Genomic DNA, 17,226 nt, shown 5'->3' on the forward strand with positions numbered 1-17,226 from the left:
TGATGACATCATTGGGTCTGTAATAAGGTATGTAATAAATATACAAAGGTTTTATTAAGAAAATGTATTGGCAAGTTGATGAAATATGAGGGGGTGTGGGGAGGAACCAGGTAAAACGGAAGCAGATTAAACACCCGCTTTAAAGAGAACTAGATTCAGTGATAAATATGTAAATTAAAATTCTGCTTTCCTTTGTTTTTCTGAATATTTTGTTTGGAAGTTACAAATGGTAATCCTCAAAGTTGAGTGGACCTGCAGCAGGATATTGGAAAAAATATATATATACTGAGAACTATAGAAGCTGCTGTCGCTGACTACCTTCTGAAAATGCTAGTTGCCTGACTGTCCTGGCTTCAGTACTTTGGGACACTGACATGGAGCATGCAAGCAGATAAAAGTCAAAAATTCTGACTTGTTCCAAGGCAGTGACTTGGAAAATACAAAAGCCACTGGATTTCCATAACAGCCAGGAAACTAATATTAACAGAAGGTCAAGTCGGTTAACACTTCCATACTTTCTGACTACAGGTTTCTTTTAAGGTGCCGTTCACATCTAGGCATCCCGGATCGGGGCCGGAATCGCCCAGATTCTGCCTTTGATCCAAAATCATGGCAAATAGCGGGCCGTCCATGCAATCCTTGTCACTTCCAATGACACCCTGTCGCCCAATAGAAGATCTCGTGCTTCTTTTGGGAGTCGGGCAGCCTGAGATTCTGTTTGTACGATTTAACCATGATTCATCGGGCGACAATCGTGGCAAAATCGCACCATTGGAAGTGGCTGGGATCGCACAGCGTTCTGCGATTTGCCATTATTGAGGATCGCTGGCAGAATCGTGGCAATTCTGCCCTCAATCCGAGACACCTGGATGTGACCGGAGCCTTAAGCCTTCCTTCAGTGATCCACAATATTAGTTTCCTGGTTGTTATGGCAGATAACCAAATATATATAAATACGTTGTGAGAATGTAAAGTCGAGAAGCTCTGGTGTGAGCGTCAAGTCATGAAGGAACCCTTAAAGGGGTTGTAAAGTTTCGTGTTTTTTCACCTTAATGCATCCTGTTTTCTGGCCCTTAGGTAAGTCATTTAAATTGGGGTTAGGGATTGTTTCAAACAAGGATTAAAGAGGAGCTATTGTTTTTTTTTTTTTGTTTGTTTGTTTGTTTTTTGTACACATGAAAGCAGTCAGCTTAACCACTTAAGGACCGGGCCTATTTTTCAGACTGTGTTTACAAGTTAAAATACTTTTTTTTTTGCTAGAAATGTATATATAAATTTTATAACGCCGCGGAGAATAAAATGGTGGTCGTTGCAATACTTTGTCACACCGTATTTGTGCAGCGGTCTTACAAGCGCACTTTTTTGGAAAAAGTACACTTTTTGGAATTACAAAATAAGACAACAGTAATGTTGGCCCAATTTTTTTATATTGTGAAAGATAATGTTACACCGAGTAAATTGATACCCAACATGTCACACTTCAAAATTGTGCCCGCTCGTGGAATGGCGACAAACTTTTCCCCTTAAAAATCTCCATAGGCGACATTTAAAAATGTCTACAGGTTAGCAGTTTTGAGTTGGAGGAGGTCTAGGGCTAGAATTATTGCTCTCGTTCTAATGATCACTGCGATAGATCAAAAATATGCAAAAAAAAAAAAAAATTCTCCATTAAGAGTATTGGGCGGAAGTGACATTTGCCGTCGCTTCCGCCATCTTCAGCTCATTCGGTAGCCAGGCAGGGGAAAGGACTCAATCGTCTCCACTGCTACCGGCGGCTCCAGTAAGCGGCGGAGACCACTGAAGCGAGGCAGGAGGGGGTGCTCCGGCCACCGAATCTGCCGCAGAGACCACTTTTATCTGAAAGATGACCGCCTGCTGAAGAAGAGGATACCGGGATTATGGCAGCTAGCTAGCTGCTGCCATATCAATGGTATTACTCTTCAAAGTGCCACCATGTGACAGCGGGCGGTCCTTAAGTGGTTAATGTAATATATGTTTAAAATCCTTTCTTTTGTACATAATTTCATAATTTTATATATAAACAAAAAAAAGTTCAGAACGGATTAACCTGATTTACATTGATCCCTGTGGAAAAATTTGCCTCGTTTTGCAACCAATTTGGTTCGTGACAAGAGTCGTTTCATGAATTAAGTTTGTGAACCCAGGTATCGCTGTACTTCTGACAAGTTTTCTTGACTCCAAGAGTAAAAAAGTGATTGGAGGGATCTCTAGAGTGACAGCTTGAGCTCTGTTCCTGTGTGGTGTGTGAAGGAGGGTGTTTTTTTTTCCTCCAGTCAGCTCTCAGAGCTCTCCTCACTGAGCTCTGCAGAGTGTAACTTCAGCTTTCCACCACCTTTATTCTGAACTAGACAAGCCTTCAAAATTCTGCACTTTGAATGAATGTAGAGAAGAAAACACGTTAAACAGTTACAACGTATGTGGGAGGATTTGTTTCATCTTTGTAAATCACCTGAGACCAGTCACTTCACTGTGTATGTGTAACACCCTTTTCACACTGGGGCGCTTTTCAGGCATTTTAGCTCTAAAAACGGCGCCTGAAAAGCGCCTCGCAAGCCACCCTAGTGTGAAAGCCCAAGTGCTTCCACACTGGGGGGGGGGGGGGGTGCACTTGCAGGACAATAAAACAATAAAAAAAGTTCAGCAAGCATCATCTTTGGGGCGCTGCGGGACCGGTGTATACACCACTCCCAAAATGCCCTGCTCATTGAAATGAATTGGCAGCGCCACAACATTGACACTTTTAACCCTTTCTTCGGCCGCTAGCGGGGGTTAAATGCGGCCCCCCTCCCTCAGCGGCCAAAAAAGCGCCGCTATAACAACGGTAAAGCGTCGCTAAAACCGGCACCTCCCCAGTGTTTAAGCTGTCCATACACCGGGTCAGTTTTGATCAGTTGCTCATAATCCACCCACAATTTCAGTCCTAGGGTGGTCCTTTTGGCACCACTCCACCCGGCATCCTTCCATTAAACAATCCATCACTGTTTGGGTAATCTGTCAAAATACAGTAGCCACAGCGAGAGAGTGATCAGATCTGTCAAAGTTGTCATCCCCCCCGCAGGGTGTGTGACCACCTATGGTCTGTGTAGAATGTGATCACACAGCTGGGACACAGCAGAGTAGCTGTAGTTATTCATGTGTACTGGTTGTAGTTTGACCCTAAAGTCCAACAGACTGGAGGATTGCAGTGACTTGGAATGCATCTGTACATATATTGTGCAAAAATCTCTGCCCCCCCCAAATCATCTGTAATTATAGACTAGACATAGAAACAATGTCTTTTTAAAACATGAACATGTAGTAAGATGGTTCATACCCAGCTTTCTTTTTTTTCTTTACAGAATCACCTGAAGGTGATGTTGCCATGGAAATAGCTGCATCAGAGCAGCAGGTTTCTGAGCCATTATATGATTGTGTAATATGTGGACAGAGTGGCCCATCTACAGAGGACCGTCCCATTGGTCTAGTGGTGTTGTTGCAAGCAACATCTGGTAAGTTTCCTGTTACGTTACAGTGCATTTAGCAAATGATTATGTGATGCATTTTTTAATTTATAGGCACAAAAGTTTTTATTGAAGTATATTTTTCAATGTCTACAAAGGATACAATCCCACTTTGAGTGCACAAATGCGTTTGCAAACCCAGACATTACTTTTTAAAGGTAGCAGCGACATCATCACTGTGCTGTGCATAGCTTGCGCAGGGGGCTAAAGCTGGGAGAGGAGCCCAGCAGGTTTCGCCCACTACAGAATGCCTGCAGAAACCTGCAAGAGGGGCAGAGATGGGGCCACTCATCTTTCACAAGGAGAGAGCGCAGCAATGACCGGTCTTTATTACAGGAAGTTCATGCATGGGGGCACTGTTTCACACTGGTATACTGCACATATGTGGAAGACGTTCACAAAACACACAATAGTTAAAGTTGGAAAACGCATGTGTTTAATTATACATTTTTAAGAAGAATTGGCGTGTGTGTGTTATAGTGTCAAATGTATTGGGACAACTGCCTTTACACGCACATGAACTTTAAGGGCATCCCAATCTTGGTCTGCAGGGTTCAGCTTCAACTCTTCTGGGAAGGCTGTCCACAAGGTTTAGGCACTAATGTTGGACGAGAATGCCTGGCTCGCAGTCTCCGCTCTAATTCAAGTCAACTTCCTCCACCCCAAACTCACTCGTCCGTGTCTTTATGGACCTTGCTTTGTGCAGTGGTGCGCAGTCATGTTGGAACAGGAAGGGGCCATCCCCAAACTGTTCCCACAAAGTGGGGAGCATTAAATTGTCCAAAATGTCTTGGTTTGGCTGACTCCTTAAGAGTTCCCTTCACTGGAACAAAGGGGCCAAGCCCAGGCCCTGAAAAACAACCCCCCACACCATAATCCCACCTCCACTAAATTATCTAGATGATTTGGACCAGTGCACAAAGCCCTGTTAAGCAATGCAGTTTAATGTCTGTGTTTACCAGGATTCCTATGAACTTCCACTTCCTCTGGTTTTAATTTTTTACTAGTAATGGTGGTTATCAGCAAATTTTATTGTGACTGCGCCATTATGGCTGACACATCGGACACTTTTGGCACTATTTTAGGACCATTCACATTTGTACAGCGATCAGTGCGATTTAAAATGCATTGATTACTGTAAATGTGACTGCCATTGAAGGGGTTAACCACTAGGTGGCGCTGCAGGGGTTAAGTGTGTCCTAGGGAGTGATTCTAACTGGGGGGTGGGGGCTCTGTGTGACACAACAATGATCAGTAAAACTGCGGCGGCTGGTCCGCAAGCGGTTAAACAGTATAGACAGTTATTTTTAATGTTTTACATAGCTATACTTGCAATAAGGGCCAGCCTGAAGTCATCTACCAGGATTTAAGGTGGAGCTCCACCCAAAAGGGGAAGCTTTGCTTGTTTGCCTCCCTCATATTTGGCACCTTTTGGGGGGAGGGGGGAAAACCAGGTACCCGCTTCCACTTCCCGCTGATCTCGCCATGGTGAAGTCACCCGGAAGTTTGGGTCCCCGTCTGCCGATTTACCTTACAAGAAATAGCAGCAGCAGCACCCGAGAGCCGAAGACACCGCTCGGGTGAAGACACCGCTGGATTCGTGGACAGGTAGGTGTCCTAATATTAAAAGTCAGCAGCTACAGTATTTGTAGCTGCCGAGTTTTTTTTTTCTGAAGGAGCCAGGAGCGCCTCTTTATTTTTTTTGACTAAAGTTCTACTTTAAAGTTGAACTCAAGGAAGATAAATATTGTTTAAACAAAAGAAGCATTTGTATTCTTACTCAGCCTCTGTTTAATTTTATACCGCCATACTGCCATGGTGCTGCACATGTGATCAGTTATGACACCAGTCATTCGATGGTTTGAATAAAGGAATATATAGAAGAGCGCCAAATCAGTAAAAAGTGCATTTATTTTATACAATCAATAAAAGTTTCACTTACATCCATAATTATTATTGTCCTCCGTTTGATAGTCAAATCACTGTTCCCTTTCACTGGTGCTGTTACTGGATGAATCCTCCTCCACAGCGCGCTAGGGGAAGCTCTGCTGTGTTCTGTGATGCACAGAGACTCAGACTGGCTCGTAGACAGCGTGTGACGTCAGCCGGGGGGGGGTACCCAAAAGCACAACGCGTTTCTGAGCTTGCGCAAGCCTCGTTCGGGCATGCGCGCTCCTTTCTCAAGTGCAGGTATCGATGGTTTGACAGTTTGGTTGAGAGCACAACTAATGTGATCATTAAATTCCCTTCACAGGCTGGGAATGTAACTTTTTTAAGCACTTCAGCTCTGAAGGTTTTACTCCTTTTCTGACCAAGTCATTTTTTGCAATACACCACTGCGTTGCTTTAATTGACAACTGTGCGGTCATATTTTCCCCACAAATAGAGCTTTCGTTTGGTATTTTATCACCTTTGCGTTTTTTTTTTTTTTTTTTGCACTATAAATAAATAAATTGAATAAAAAATATTTTTTACTTTCTGCTATAAAACATTCCCCAAAAAAATGAGTAAAAATGTATTTATTTTCCTCATCAAATTTGTATTCTGCTGCAGATTTTTTTAGTAAAAAAAAAAATGCTCTGGCTATTGCATGAAATAACGTACGCGATTTTGCTCAATAGAGCCGACCTGCCGCAGTAAATATGTGGTAGTCGGTCGGCAACTGGTTAAAGCAAATGCTTTTAGAAAGGCAAAACTAATTTTCTGAGGAAGGGAAATGGCAAAAAGTGACTGACAAGGCTGCAAGCCCACACCCAAGGTTTGGCAATATTTACTTAATCCAACTTTGAGGGATTTTGCAAAACTGTCTAAAATTATAAATTGATATGTGGATTAATTAATTGGACTCTTTGACTTGGTGTTTCACAGGTACCCATAGACCATTCACTGAATGTTTTCACTTGCCTAGAGCACCTCTTTAAGTTTTGCTTTTATCTTTTATTTTTCTCATATGTTTAAAGTTTTGGGACATCGCCGTAAAGTGTCTGAGCCAAAGAAGCTTCCAACAAGTGAAGAGGAGCAGATATATCAGGAGGGATCGTGCTCTGCAGTACATGATGTCCGCCTTACAGTGTTACAGCGGCATTTTAAAGATGTAGGTAGTAAACGGTCTTGTTACAGGAGTTATATGTTCTTATCATGAACAGCAGAGTCATTAATCATGTTTATAATATTGTAACCTACCTTAAACCAGCATGGATCAATCAACTTTGTTTTATTTCAATGTTTCAAATGAATGGCTTAAGTATCCAGAAACTTGTCTCCCAAGTTAAAAGTTTAATATGAATGTAAAAATTAGCTCTTCAGCTTTGCTGCAGTCCTAATGCACATTTACTATGTATATGTGGGTGTGTGTGTGTGTTGTATAATACGTATATATGTAACTGTTTTACCATTATTGTACTGCAATTATTTGAAAATGTTTAGAACAGTTTTGATACTTGCTGATAGGGATGGTGTGACCCCCACCTTAGCTATCCCACCGGGAAGCTGTCACTTTATGGAGCAACCATAAGCAGCCTAGCCACACGTATATATGGGACGTGTATATGTGCAGCTGCGGGATGGACAATGTCTTGGTCGCTTATGAATGGCTCCATACAGTAATAGCTCAGGTGGGTGCAGACTAGTACTTGAACACGCCTATACTTATGCCTACTTGCAGCCTTAATAAATATTGCCTTGCCAACAGCTAAAAACAAGTTAAATAGGCCCCTTTCACACTGGGGCGCTTTGCAGGCACTACAGCGCTAAAAGTAGCGCCTGCAAAGCGCCCTGAAATAGCCGCTGCTGTCTCTCCAATGTGAAAGCCCTGAGGGACGTCAGGACGCTCAAAAAAAAAAAACCTGCTAGCAGCATCTTTGGAGTATATTAGCAGTCTTGTGACTTCTATCATTGTCTGGCTGAGCACTGGTTATAGCTTATAGCTGATATGACTGTCCTATGAGGCTGCAGGACTCTATCTTTGGCCCTGTGCTTTTCACATGCACCCTCTCAAAAAGAAAAAAAAATAACTCTCTAGCAATGCACATCGAACTGAGCGTGTGCAGAGTGGCTCCTGGGATTCTGTGCTTTTGGGAAATGGGGACTGTGGAAGAAGGGGAGGATCAGAAAAGACCGGATCAAACAGCCTTTTTACACAAAGTGCAGGATTAACCCCTTAGGCTCCACAGTGAGTACAATGAGCATGCTTTACTGCATACAGTGGGTATAGAAAAAAATACCCTCCTTTTTAAAATGGTCACATTTTGTTGCTTTGCAGCCTGAAATGAAGAGATACAGTTTTGTGTTATCCAGCGGTATTTACTAGTGCAGCTTATAACATCTAAGTGAAAGATATAACACTAACAATTTTAGAAAAAAATAAAAAATATGAATTCAAACGCAGAATCACTGAGTTGGAAGAAGGATCACCCCCCTGTGTCAGTATTTTGTTGAACGGAGTGGGTTAACAACCGCTTTAAGTCCTCATACAAATAGCTGCCAAGAAGGGACAATCTTTGACCAGACTCTGTATCATTGGTTGTCAACTTATGAGCTAAAGGGGGGCCTCAAGTGCAGCCCCTGACATCCCCAAAGGACTGCACATAATGTTCACTATATGTAATGCTTGAGAGGACTTTCAGAAACTGCAGACCTAATAGAGCAAATTAGGTTCAGAGACTGGGGACATTGTACATTTTTGGCTGGGGATATGCTGCAGAAGACCATACAAAACTGGGCACTTTACAAGAGGCTATTAGAGATCAATTCCACAGGCTGCTGAGGTTCGAGGGCCACGCATCCTATACCAGAGGGCTGCAGGCGGCCCTCTGCCCACAGGTTGGGCACCAGGGCTCTATATCCTCTATATGCGGTCTGCTTGCGATAAATAGGAAATATTCATTTAAGGTGTTTTAATTTCAATTAAGTCTGGATAATATAAAACATTTTACCATGTATTGCACATCCCCTTTGTGTTGATCATAATTTCCCTTTAATCTGTGTGTGATTTTTATACCTGTCTGGAGTGAACATGCTGCATGAAAGGCAGTTTGCTATTTTCACCCATCTGTTTCATTTCAAGCCATCTCTCACTTCATCCTTTGTACTGCCATCCATCATGTGTTGAACATACCTAGAGGTGAGCGGAGATTTATGGGCTTGATATTTGGAACAATTAGTCTGTGAATCACTAGAAACAGATTTTTGCCACAACAACTGGCATGAAAACTGTCAGTACTCTGCAGATTTGTGTAAGCAAGTGAAGCAAGAAGAGCGCTTAATACGTGCCGGTAATTAAGAGGACCTCAGATTTGTTCACTGCTCAGAATATGCTGCTGTTCTGTAAATATCCCTTCTCATTACTTTTATAGAGCAGACTCTGATTATTATGAATCTCATTTTAGTACTTTAAAAATGTAGGTGCATTTTAAAATATATTTTGTGTGAGGGAAGGTTGTTACAGAGCTTTTATAGATGCACGCATCTATCTATATATAGCTATATCTATATCTATATATAGCTATATCTATATCTATATATAGCTATATCTAGATATAGCTATATCTATATCTATATATAGCTATATCTATAGCTATATCTATATCTATATATAGCGATATATATATATATATATATATATATATATATATATATATATATATATATATGTATATATATATATATATGTATATGTGTGTGTGTATAAAATAAATATATGTCAAAAGTATTGGGCCTTTACACACTATTATTATTATTATTATTATTCAGGATTTATATAGCGCCAACAGTTTGCGCAGCGCTTTACAATATGCGGGCAGACAGTGCACTTACAATACAAATCAGTACAGGAGGGATCAGAGGGCCCTGCTCGTTAGAGCTTACAATCTAGAAGGACTTTAATGGCATCCCAGCCTTCACACATGGTACGATTGTTGGCCAACCAAGCTTCTGATTTTTGTCAAAAGGGCATGTGCCAAGATCTTATCTTGCATACTAACGGTGCAGTGTGTTTTTAAAAGTAGTGCATGCACTGCGTTCTGCGATTTTCGGCCCATTCAAATGAAGGGGCTACAGAATCGCATCGCAAAGTGATCCCAGCATGAACTGTCCCTTATTGCAGACAATATGATTCCTCTGTAATTAAAAAAAAAAAATCGTTACTTCCCTTTTTTTTTCTTGTTTTTTATTTATTTTTGATTTTTTTACAAATTTAGACTAAAAGCCCATCCATAATTTAATCCGAATATTCTGTGTTGTTAGAATGGTCTGGTGATATAAATTAATTTTAGTTTCTCTTTTTCCTGGAAGGTGACATCAGCTATGTATTAGTCTGCCCTGCAGTAGCTAGAGGCTTTTAATAGTTGAGTTTACCCTCTGCTGTCAAAGGAAATGGATTGTTTGTGCTTCAAATGTATTCTTTTGTATGTGACAAATGGAATTGCCGGAGTGTGATTAACGTACCTAAAATTTCTTGTGAATTGGTTTGGCCAAGTATTGATTGTTCAGGTTTCTGGAGTGAGCAGATAGATGTGCAGTGATGGCTGGCCATAGGTCAAACTTTGGGTGCTTTTTACACATGAGCTTATACTGTGTGAGCAGTGAACATACCATCCTAAAACAGGCATTTTACAAACAGAATGCTTTACAGCAGGGGTGCCCAACCCTTTACCTTCCAGAGCCACATTGGAAGAGACGGAATTGTTTTGGGCCATGCATAAAATTCACTAACAATGAGAATAGCAGATGAGCAGAAAAAGCTGCACCTATCTCATAAATGGAACCCCTTTTTTTATATTTTGTATTAATGGGTAAGAGGGCAACTTAAAACGAGTGAGATATTTGACACCATTTTTGATAAACTATTTGATGGATGTAGTAGCAATTCTTAAAGAATTCTAAAAGTGCTTATCAGTTATTTTGGTTCTAATTTTGCCCCGTGTGCTTTATCCTTAAAAATAGCTACTCACAAATATAGGTGGAGTTTTCATGTTCTCCTTGTACGAGTGGGTTTCCTCCCACACTCCAAAACCATGCAGGTAGGTTCATTGGCGATTTGTCTAAAATTGGCCCTAGTATAATATTCTCCTGAGCAGACACAAGATGACTGCCTCTCCATCTTGCCCCAAAAGCAGATGAAGCACCTTGAGTGCCCAGGACAGAAAGCGCTATAGAAATATTAGTAGCGCAATAGAAATATTAATAGTAGTATAGTTTGAGACTTGCACTTCATAAGTCTGAGCTCTTGTCACCACAAATGAGGACAAAACTCTTCCAGCAGCTGTGATTTTTCTTTTTTTGATTTTTTTTTTTTTTCTTCTTTTTCTTTTTTTGTCTGAGGGTCCAACTCAAACTAGGTGCGGTGGGACTGCTTTGGGTGTTTATTCCAGCAAAATCCCACTGCACCCTCACCGCAGGTCAAGGCAAAATGCCTCATCTCTGGTGTGGCCGGTTCATACCACTGTGTTGTGGGCATGTGTGGGCAGTGTGCGCTGAAAAAAAGAAATGCGTGCAGTCCTCCCTATTTTTTTTATTTTTTCCAGTGCAGCCATCACATGGCAGCCAATAGGACTATAGGAAATGTCACTGTATGACATTTTAATAAAGTTATTTTTAAAAAAAAGTCAGCCGTGCAATACACCAGTATCTGCTGCGCTGGTCCGACCGCACCCTTAAAGAGGAAGTTCAGCTAAAATGCTAATGCTGAACCTTCTATCTGCCACCTTCTAAGCCTAATCTATCCAGCCCTGTTACAGATAGATCGCTATACTTATTCTCCATCCACCCCAATCCCACGTTGAGCTGTCGGTGACTTCAGTGTGTGGGAGTGTGCAGAACAGGCAGCTGACAACGGAAACCACTTTGTAACACTATGGGTGGCGTCACTTCCCAGCCATTGTCGGCTGTCTCTCACTATTCAGCAACCGCTGCTGGATTCTGGCTTTAGAAAAGGTATGTATAGAGATTTTTTTTCATTATAGGATTATATAGATTAGGTTTAGAATGTGGCTGGGAGTAGGTTTAGCATTGGATTTTGGCTGAACTTTCATTTTAAGCCAAGTACACACGGGCCGAATATTGGCCGGTATCCGCCGGTTCTTCAGGAACTGGCTGACATTCAGTTATCATGCACAGCTGTCCTTTTGACAGAAGCATGTCTAACTGTCTTTTGGTGAAGGGACATGCTGGTAAACCAGCATCAGATCAGCACTGGCTCCCCCTCTACTTGTGAGCAAACCAGGAGTGGTGAAATGGATGAACGAAGGTTGGTTCCTAGGTGGAGACATTGCTGTATGCAGTCATTTTGTAGATAACTAATATATAAAGCAAGAGTGGAGTGCAGCCGATGATTTTCTATATATTTTTTTTCTCTGTTTTGAGTCTTGCGCTGAGTTGTGGATCTGAAAAATAAATTAAAGTTGCATGCGGAACACCGTGATATGATTGTGTTGGTTTTGGCTAATAATAGAAGCTGGGATTTCCCTTTAAAATAGAAAGCAGTGGCATGTAGTTAATTATAGCAAGAACGTAAGCATGGTATCGCTGGCCTGCCCATTTTAGGCTGGTAAAGGCAGATTTCTGTTTGATTGTATTTGCCCTTACTTTTGCAAAGAAGCTTGAGGCTGGGTTCACACTAGTGCAAATTGGATGTGGTTTCCCCGCATACAATTCACACAGCAGGAGATTGTGAACGACTCTCTATGGAGCCGGTTAACATATCTCCGCAGCAGCTCCGGTGCGATTTGCACAGGAGCTTGTGCGTCTTTTGATCCATTTCAGGTCCGAAGTCAGCCAAAAATTTGGGCTGAAATTGGACTTGAAACGGTGAACAGAGACGCACTGGACTCCTACTGTGAGCCGCTGCATGCTCATATGTGAACCCAGCCTGAGGGTTTCTATGTGATCCTTAAAATGGAAAGCCCATGTGAAATAAAGCTTTCATTTATGGTTGATTTGCTTGGTTTTGGTTAGAGAAAATAAATTAAATATAATTTTATATCCTTATGCTGTTCAGCTTGTTCAACAGACTTATTAGATATAGACAGGTGCCAGTTTGGTCAAGCAATTTAAGGAACATTTCTTGCCATTTTAATTTGTCTCGTGATGTAATTTCCTCTTTAAATTATATATCTAATTGTGAATGTATTTTCTATGTCTTTATATGAAAATATTGCATAGTTAATGTGGTAGAAAAATTACCATCCAGTTCAACCAACCAATTACCTATCTTACTATCTGAAAAGAAGTTGAAGCAGTGTTAAACCCAGAATAAAACACGTATTATATTGCAGCTTAACCATTCTTAAATGTGACTGCTATATTCGTTTTTTAGGCTTTTTTTTTTCTTCCATTCTCATTTGGTGATCCAGCAAGTCTATTGTGTTTCACAAGCTCAAACTGTCCAGTAGAATGTGTCAATTTACATGGACAAACCACTTAGCACTGGAAGGAGTGATTAAAATGATCAGATTTTTTTTTATTCATACAAAACCTTTATCCTAAAGGGGGGAAAAAAAACAGTTTGCTGTAACAGATTATAAAGTGTAAGTTGGAGTTTGGCATCAATATGTCAGTGTATCTAAATCTGTTACAGCCAGCCAACCAGATTCTCTTATGATTATCGCTAGCGACTGCTATAGCCACTAGTGATAATCACCGGCAGCAGACAATTGGTCAGCAGGAGGGATTCCACTGTCAACACTGTCTGTGTTAGTGGGGGAATCATGGTTGCAGGAAAGGAATCTGCTCAGTGTATGGCCTACCTTAGAGTTTCAATAGAATATGAAACACAAATGCATCTAATGTTAGCAGCACAGTGGCTTAGTGGTGAGCACTCGTGTCCTGGGTTTAATTTTCACCACTACCGGCGTAAAATCTGTATGTGCTTCTATCTGGATTTCTGTGTGTAGGAATCTGTGTGCCTTTATGGCATCTTCAAGGGAGACTAATTGTCATTGGTTCATTTTTATTTATAAAGAACTGCAGCATATATTGAGACTTTCTAAATGTTTAAAAAAATATATTGTTGTCTTTTTCCTTTTGCCAGAGTTCTTGTCTTCAATCGGTGTCTATAGGCTGGGAAGGAGGTGTTTATGTACAGACCTGTGGCCACACACTCCATATAGATTGCCATAAGTCCTACATGGAGTCATTACGTGTAAGTAGTAGTATCTGTAAATGTTAAAGATACGCAATGTAAGACAAGAGGGAGCAGATTTATGTGTGCACCAACTACATATAAGGATAGCTAGATTGACACCCAGGGTCATATTTATGGATTAGCCTGAGTATCATCTACAGTAAGCTTTAGCATGAGATCCAAATTTGTAGCTATGGCGTGGATTACACTTGCCTTCAAGGCAATCAGTGCTTCATTGACTAATAAAATGGCAAGTTTGGATAATGCATTAATCATGGTGGGGCACATTTGAGAGAGTGCACCAATAGCCAGTGTGACTTATCCGAACATGGATGAGGTCTTGGTTTTCATTGGTGTATAAAATGTTCAACCTTTTTTTGTTCTCTTTTTGTTTTCAAATGAGTGGAAAAGGGGTTAGGTTTTTGTTAATGAATTTGTTTCACACTATTTGTAATCCTGGCACCAGAAATGGAGGTGGAATGTGACAGAGATTGAATAAAAGAAAATGCATGTGGGTTTTGCCACTCCCTACTTTTGGCTTTAGATACATGTGAACTATAAGACATGGAATAGAGCTGCACAATTGTCAAAAAAATCACAATCTTGATTCAACCCCCCCCCGACGATCTCTATTGCAGTTTGCCAATTCTTTCATATAACACTTATCTGCTCTTTCAGCTGTCAAAAGAAAACATCCGGGCTTTTCTGCCAAGTTTTTAATATGAAACATTGTAACTAACCTTCCTTCTTAGATCAAAGGGATACACTTTTGTTTGTAAAGAAAAAATCAAGTCTGCTAAGTTTTCAACAGTGTAAATGCAGGAAGTTTAACCACTTAGGCCCCTTTCACACGTGCAGACAGTATGTCTGTATTTCATCCATCCGTTTTCAGATGAAGTACGGACATACATGCATCCCTATGCCATGGTCCGATTCTGCAGACAGAGGAAAATCCTATTTTTCTATCTGCCTGCAGAGTGGATCGGATGAACAGTCTGTGTTCATCCGATCCCCCATAGGGGAGAGCGGAGATCTGACAGGGCGGTCCCTGCACAGTGTGCAGGGACCGCCCTGTCATCCGCCGGCTCAGCGGGGATCAACGGAGCGATCCCCACTGAGCAAGCGGATGTTCACGGGGCGGATCATCATGGATCCATCCTGTGTTAAAGGACCCTTAGCCCTTGTACACACGATCGGAGATTCCGACGGAATGTGTCCGATCGGAGCGTTTTGTCGGATATTTCGAGTGTGTGTGTGGTCTGCATCGGACTGTTTCCGTCGGACCAAATTTTCCAACTTGCCGGAAATATTTTCCGACAAAATGCTCTGATCGGACATACTCCAATCATGTGTAGAGAATTCCGATCGGACAAAGTGCCACGCATGCTCAGATCAAATTCCTACATCAAAGCTATTGACTACTAGCCTGAACATAGTCCCGTTGTAACGAAATAACGTCATCACGTTATGAACGATCGGATTTTCCGTCATCTTCGTCCGACCGTGTGTATGCAACCGTTTTAGGACAAGATCCGTTGGACAAAATCCGACGGACGGAATCCGACGGATTTGGTTGTCTGAATCTCCGACCGTGTGTACAAGGGCTTAGAGTCTAAATCTTTTTCTGACACTTCTTTAAGTTAAAATCAATATTTTTTGCTAGAAAATTACATGGAACCCACAAACATTAGATATATTTTAGCAGAGACCCTAGGGAATTAAATGGCAATTGCTGCAATATTTTATGTCACACCGTATTTGCCCAGCGGTTTTTCAAACACATTTCTTTGGGAAAAAAAAGCGAAAATGCCACGAGAATCATGAGAGAATCGTGATCTATCTTCTAAGCAAAAAAATTATGATTCTCATTTTAGCCAGAATCGTGCAGCTCTAACGTGGAAGACTTCACTGTATGACTTTCCAACTTTTTATCATGAATTTGTTTTGTAAAGGTTATGTGATTCATATTTTGTTTTTCTTTTCCAGAATGACCAGGTCCTGCCGGGTTTCTCAGTTGAGAAAGGAGAGTTCACATGTCCTCTCTGCAGGCAGTTTGCAAACAGCGTCCTTCCTTGTTTTCCTGGTAACAGTACAGAGAGAAGCCACTGGCAGAGTCACTTTCATGGAAACAAGAGTATGCGAGAACTTATCAAAGAGGTGGAGGAGCTTCAAGAACAGCTGGGAACTTTCCCAGTAAGCATCAGTGTAAGGCCAAAACATCTTGTTACTTTCACTCTGTCACCCCATCTCATCTGTCAGTTGCTATCACTGCAGTGTAGAGAGATGGTCATTTATTAGATGTGCCTTTCTAAAGCACGCTTGTAGAATAGACTTGGCATTATTTGTGAGATGATTAGAGGGCTGGAAAGCATCCCTGCATATCAACTATATAATTTTTTTAAATATACATTTGATTTATTTAAGCCTAGTGCAAAGAAAAAAACTTTTTTTTTTTTTTTTTTACAGTTGCTTATATAGTGCTATAAATTTTCGCAGCACTTTACATATATATCGTGCTCTCAAGGAGCTTACAATCTAGGGTCCCTAACTCACATACACATACTGGGGCCAATTTAGGCAGGATCAAATTAACCTACCAGCGTGTCTTTTTTGGAGTGTGGAAGGAAACCCATACATACACAGGGAGAACATGCAGGCCCCAGGTAGGTAATGCCGTGGTTGGGAGTGGAACCGACAACCCTAGCTCTACTAGGTGGAAGTCTTGACCACTTAGCCGCCATGCTTTTAGCTGAGCATTGTTGACCCTTTTTTAAAGGTAAAGATTGATGAACTATTTAGTTAAGGTGGTAAAACTACAGGCTCAGATCTTTTTGTATAATGTATACATGGCATAATGGCTTTCAAGCAGCTACTGAGGACTCTGGAGGTTTGATATGCCGACCAGAATTCCACTCCCATTTAATTGATCAATTCACCATATTATAGGATAAAAATGATTGGAGGTTTTAGCTGCAGATTGAGGCATTATGGCACAAACTGCTGTATGGAAATCTCACTCCTAAAGTTATTAGGACTTATAAGAAGCACCTGAGTGTTTCAACCAACCCCCTAAATATTAACGCCTTGGAGCTGACCGCCTTCAGGAGCTTTTCAGAGTTCTGAAAGCTGGAAGGCGGGCATTAGGGTCATGTGAGCACTGTGATTTGGCTGCCACAGTAATCACATGATCAGAAAGCTCCCAATCCCAAGTATGCATTGGGAGTCTACTGATCCCCACTGGCTAGCATGCTGGGAGCAGGCAGTTGTTTGCACAGGAAAATAGGAAAAAAAACTGCGCTAAGGTGCAAAAAAAATTTGAATTGTATATACTCTCATATGGTACTTATAAGAATGAACGTTTAGCTGCAGCTTCACTGTGTCATATAATACAGAACCAAAATTGAAAAAATACTAAGCTGCGCTTAACTTATACAAACAAGTGATTGTGCAAAAATTAATAAAAATATAACAACCATATATAAATAGTGTTACTTACAACATACATAATGTAGAACACACATGAAAAGAACCAAAATATGAAACTTAAATCTTGCAATATGAGTTCCCAATATATAAGACTCTTAT

At 41.0% G+C, this 17,226-nt stretch overlaps 1 protein-coding gene across 4 annotated transcripts in view; it reads left to right on the forward strand.

The window, feature by feature from the left end:
- UBR3 (ubiquitin protein ligase E3 component n-recognin 3) overlaps positions 1-17,226 on the forward strand; it is a 301,116-nt gene that overhangs the window by 196,599 nt on the left and 87,291 nt on the right. For 2 of the 4 annotated variants that reach the window (XM_077447962.1, XM_077447964.1), the window contains 4 exons: positions 3,360-3,509; positions 6,482-6,615; positions 13,549-13,659; positions 15,628-15,846. In XM_077447962.1, coding sequence (XP_077304088.1) covers positions 3,360-3,509; positions 6,482-6,615; positions 13,549-13,659; positions 15,628-15,846 — 614 coding nt within the window. The remainder of the gene's footprint in view (positions 1-3,359; positions 3,510-6,481; positions 6,616-13,548; positions 13,660-15,627; positions 15,847-17,226) is intronic. The other 2 variants (XM_077447963.1, XM_077447965.1) reach the window with 1 other exon arrangement.

The sequence above is a fragment of the Lithobates pipiens genome, unplaced genomic scaffold, assembly GCF_037356315.1.
Source record: "Lithobates pipiens isolate NorthernLeopardFrog02 unplaced genomic scaffold, aLitPip1_a1.2 Scaffold_22, whole genome shotgun sequence".
Classification (NCBI taxonomy): domain Eukaryota; kingdom Metazoa; phylum Chordata; class Amphibia; order Anura; family Ranidae; genus Lithobates; species Lithobates pipiens.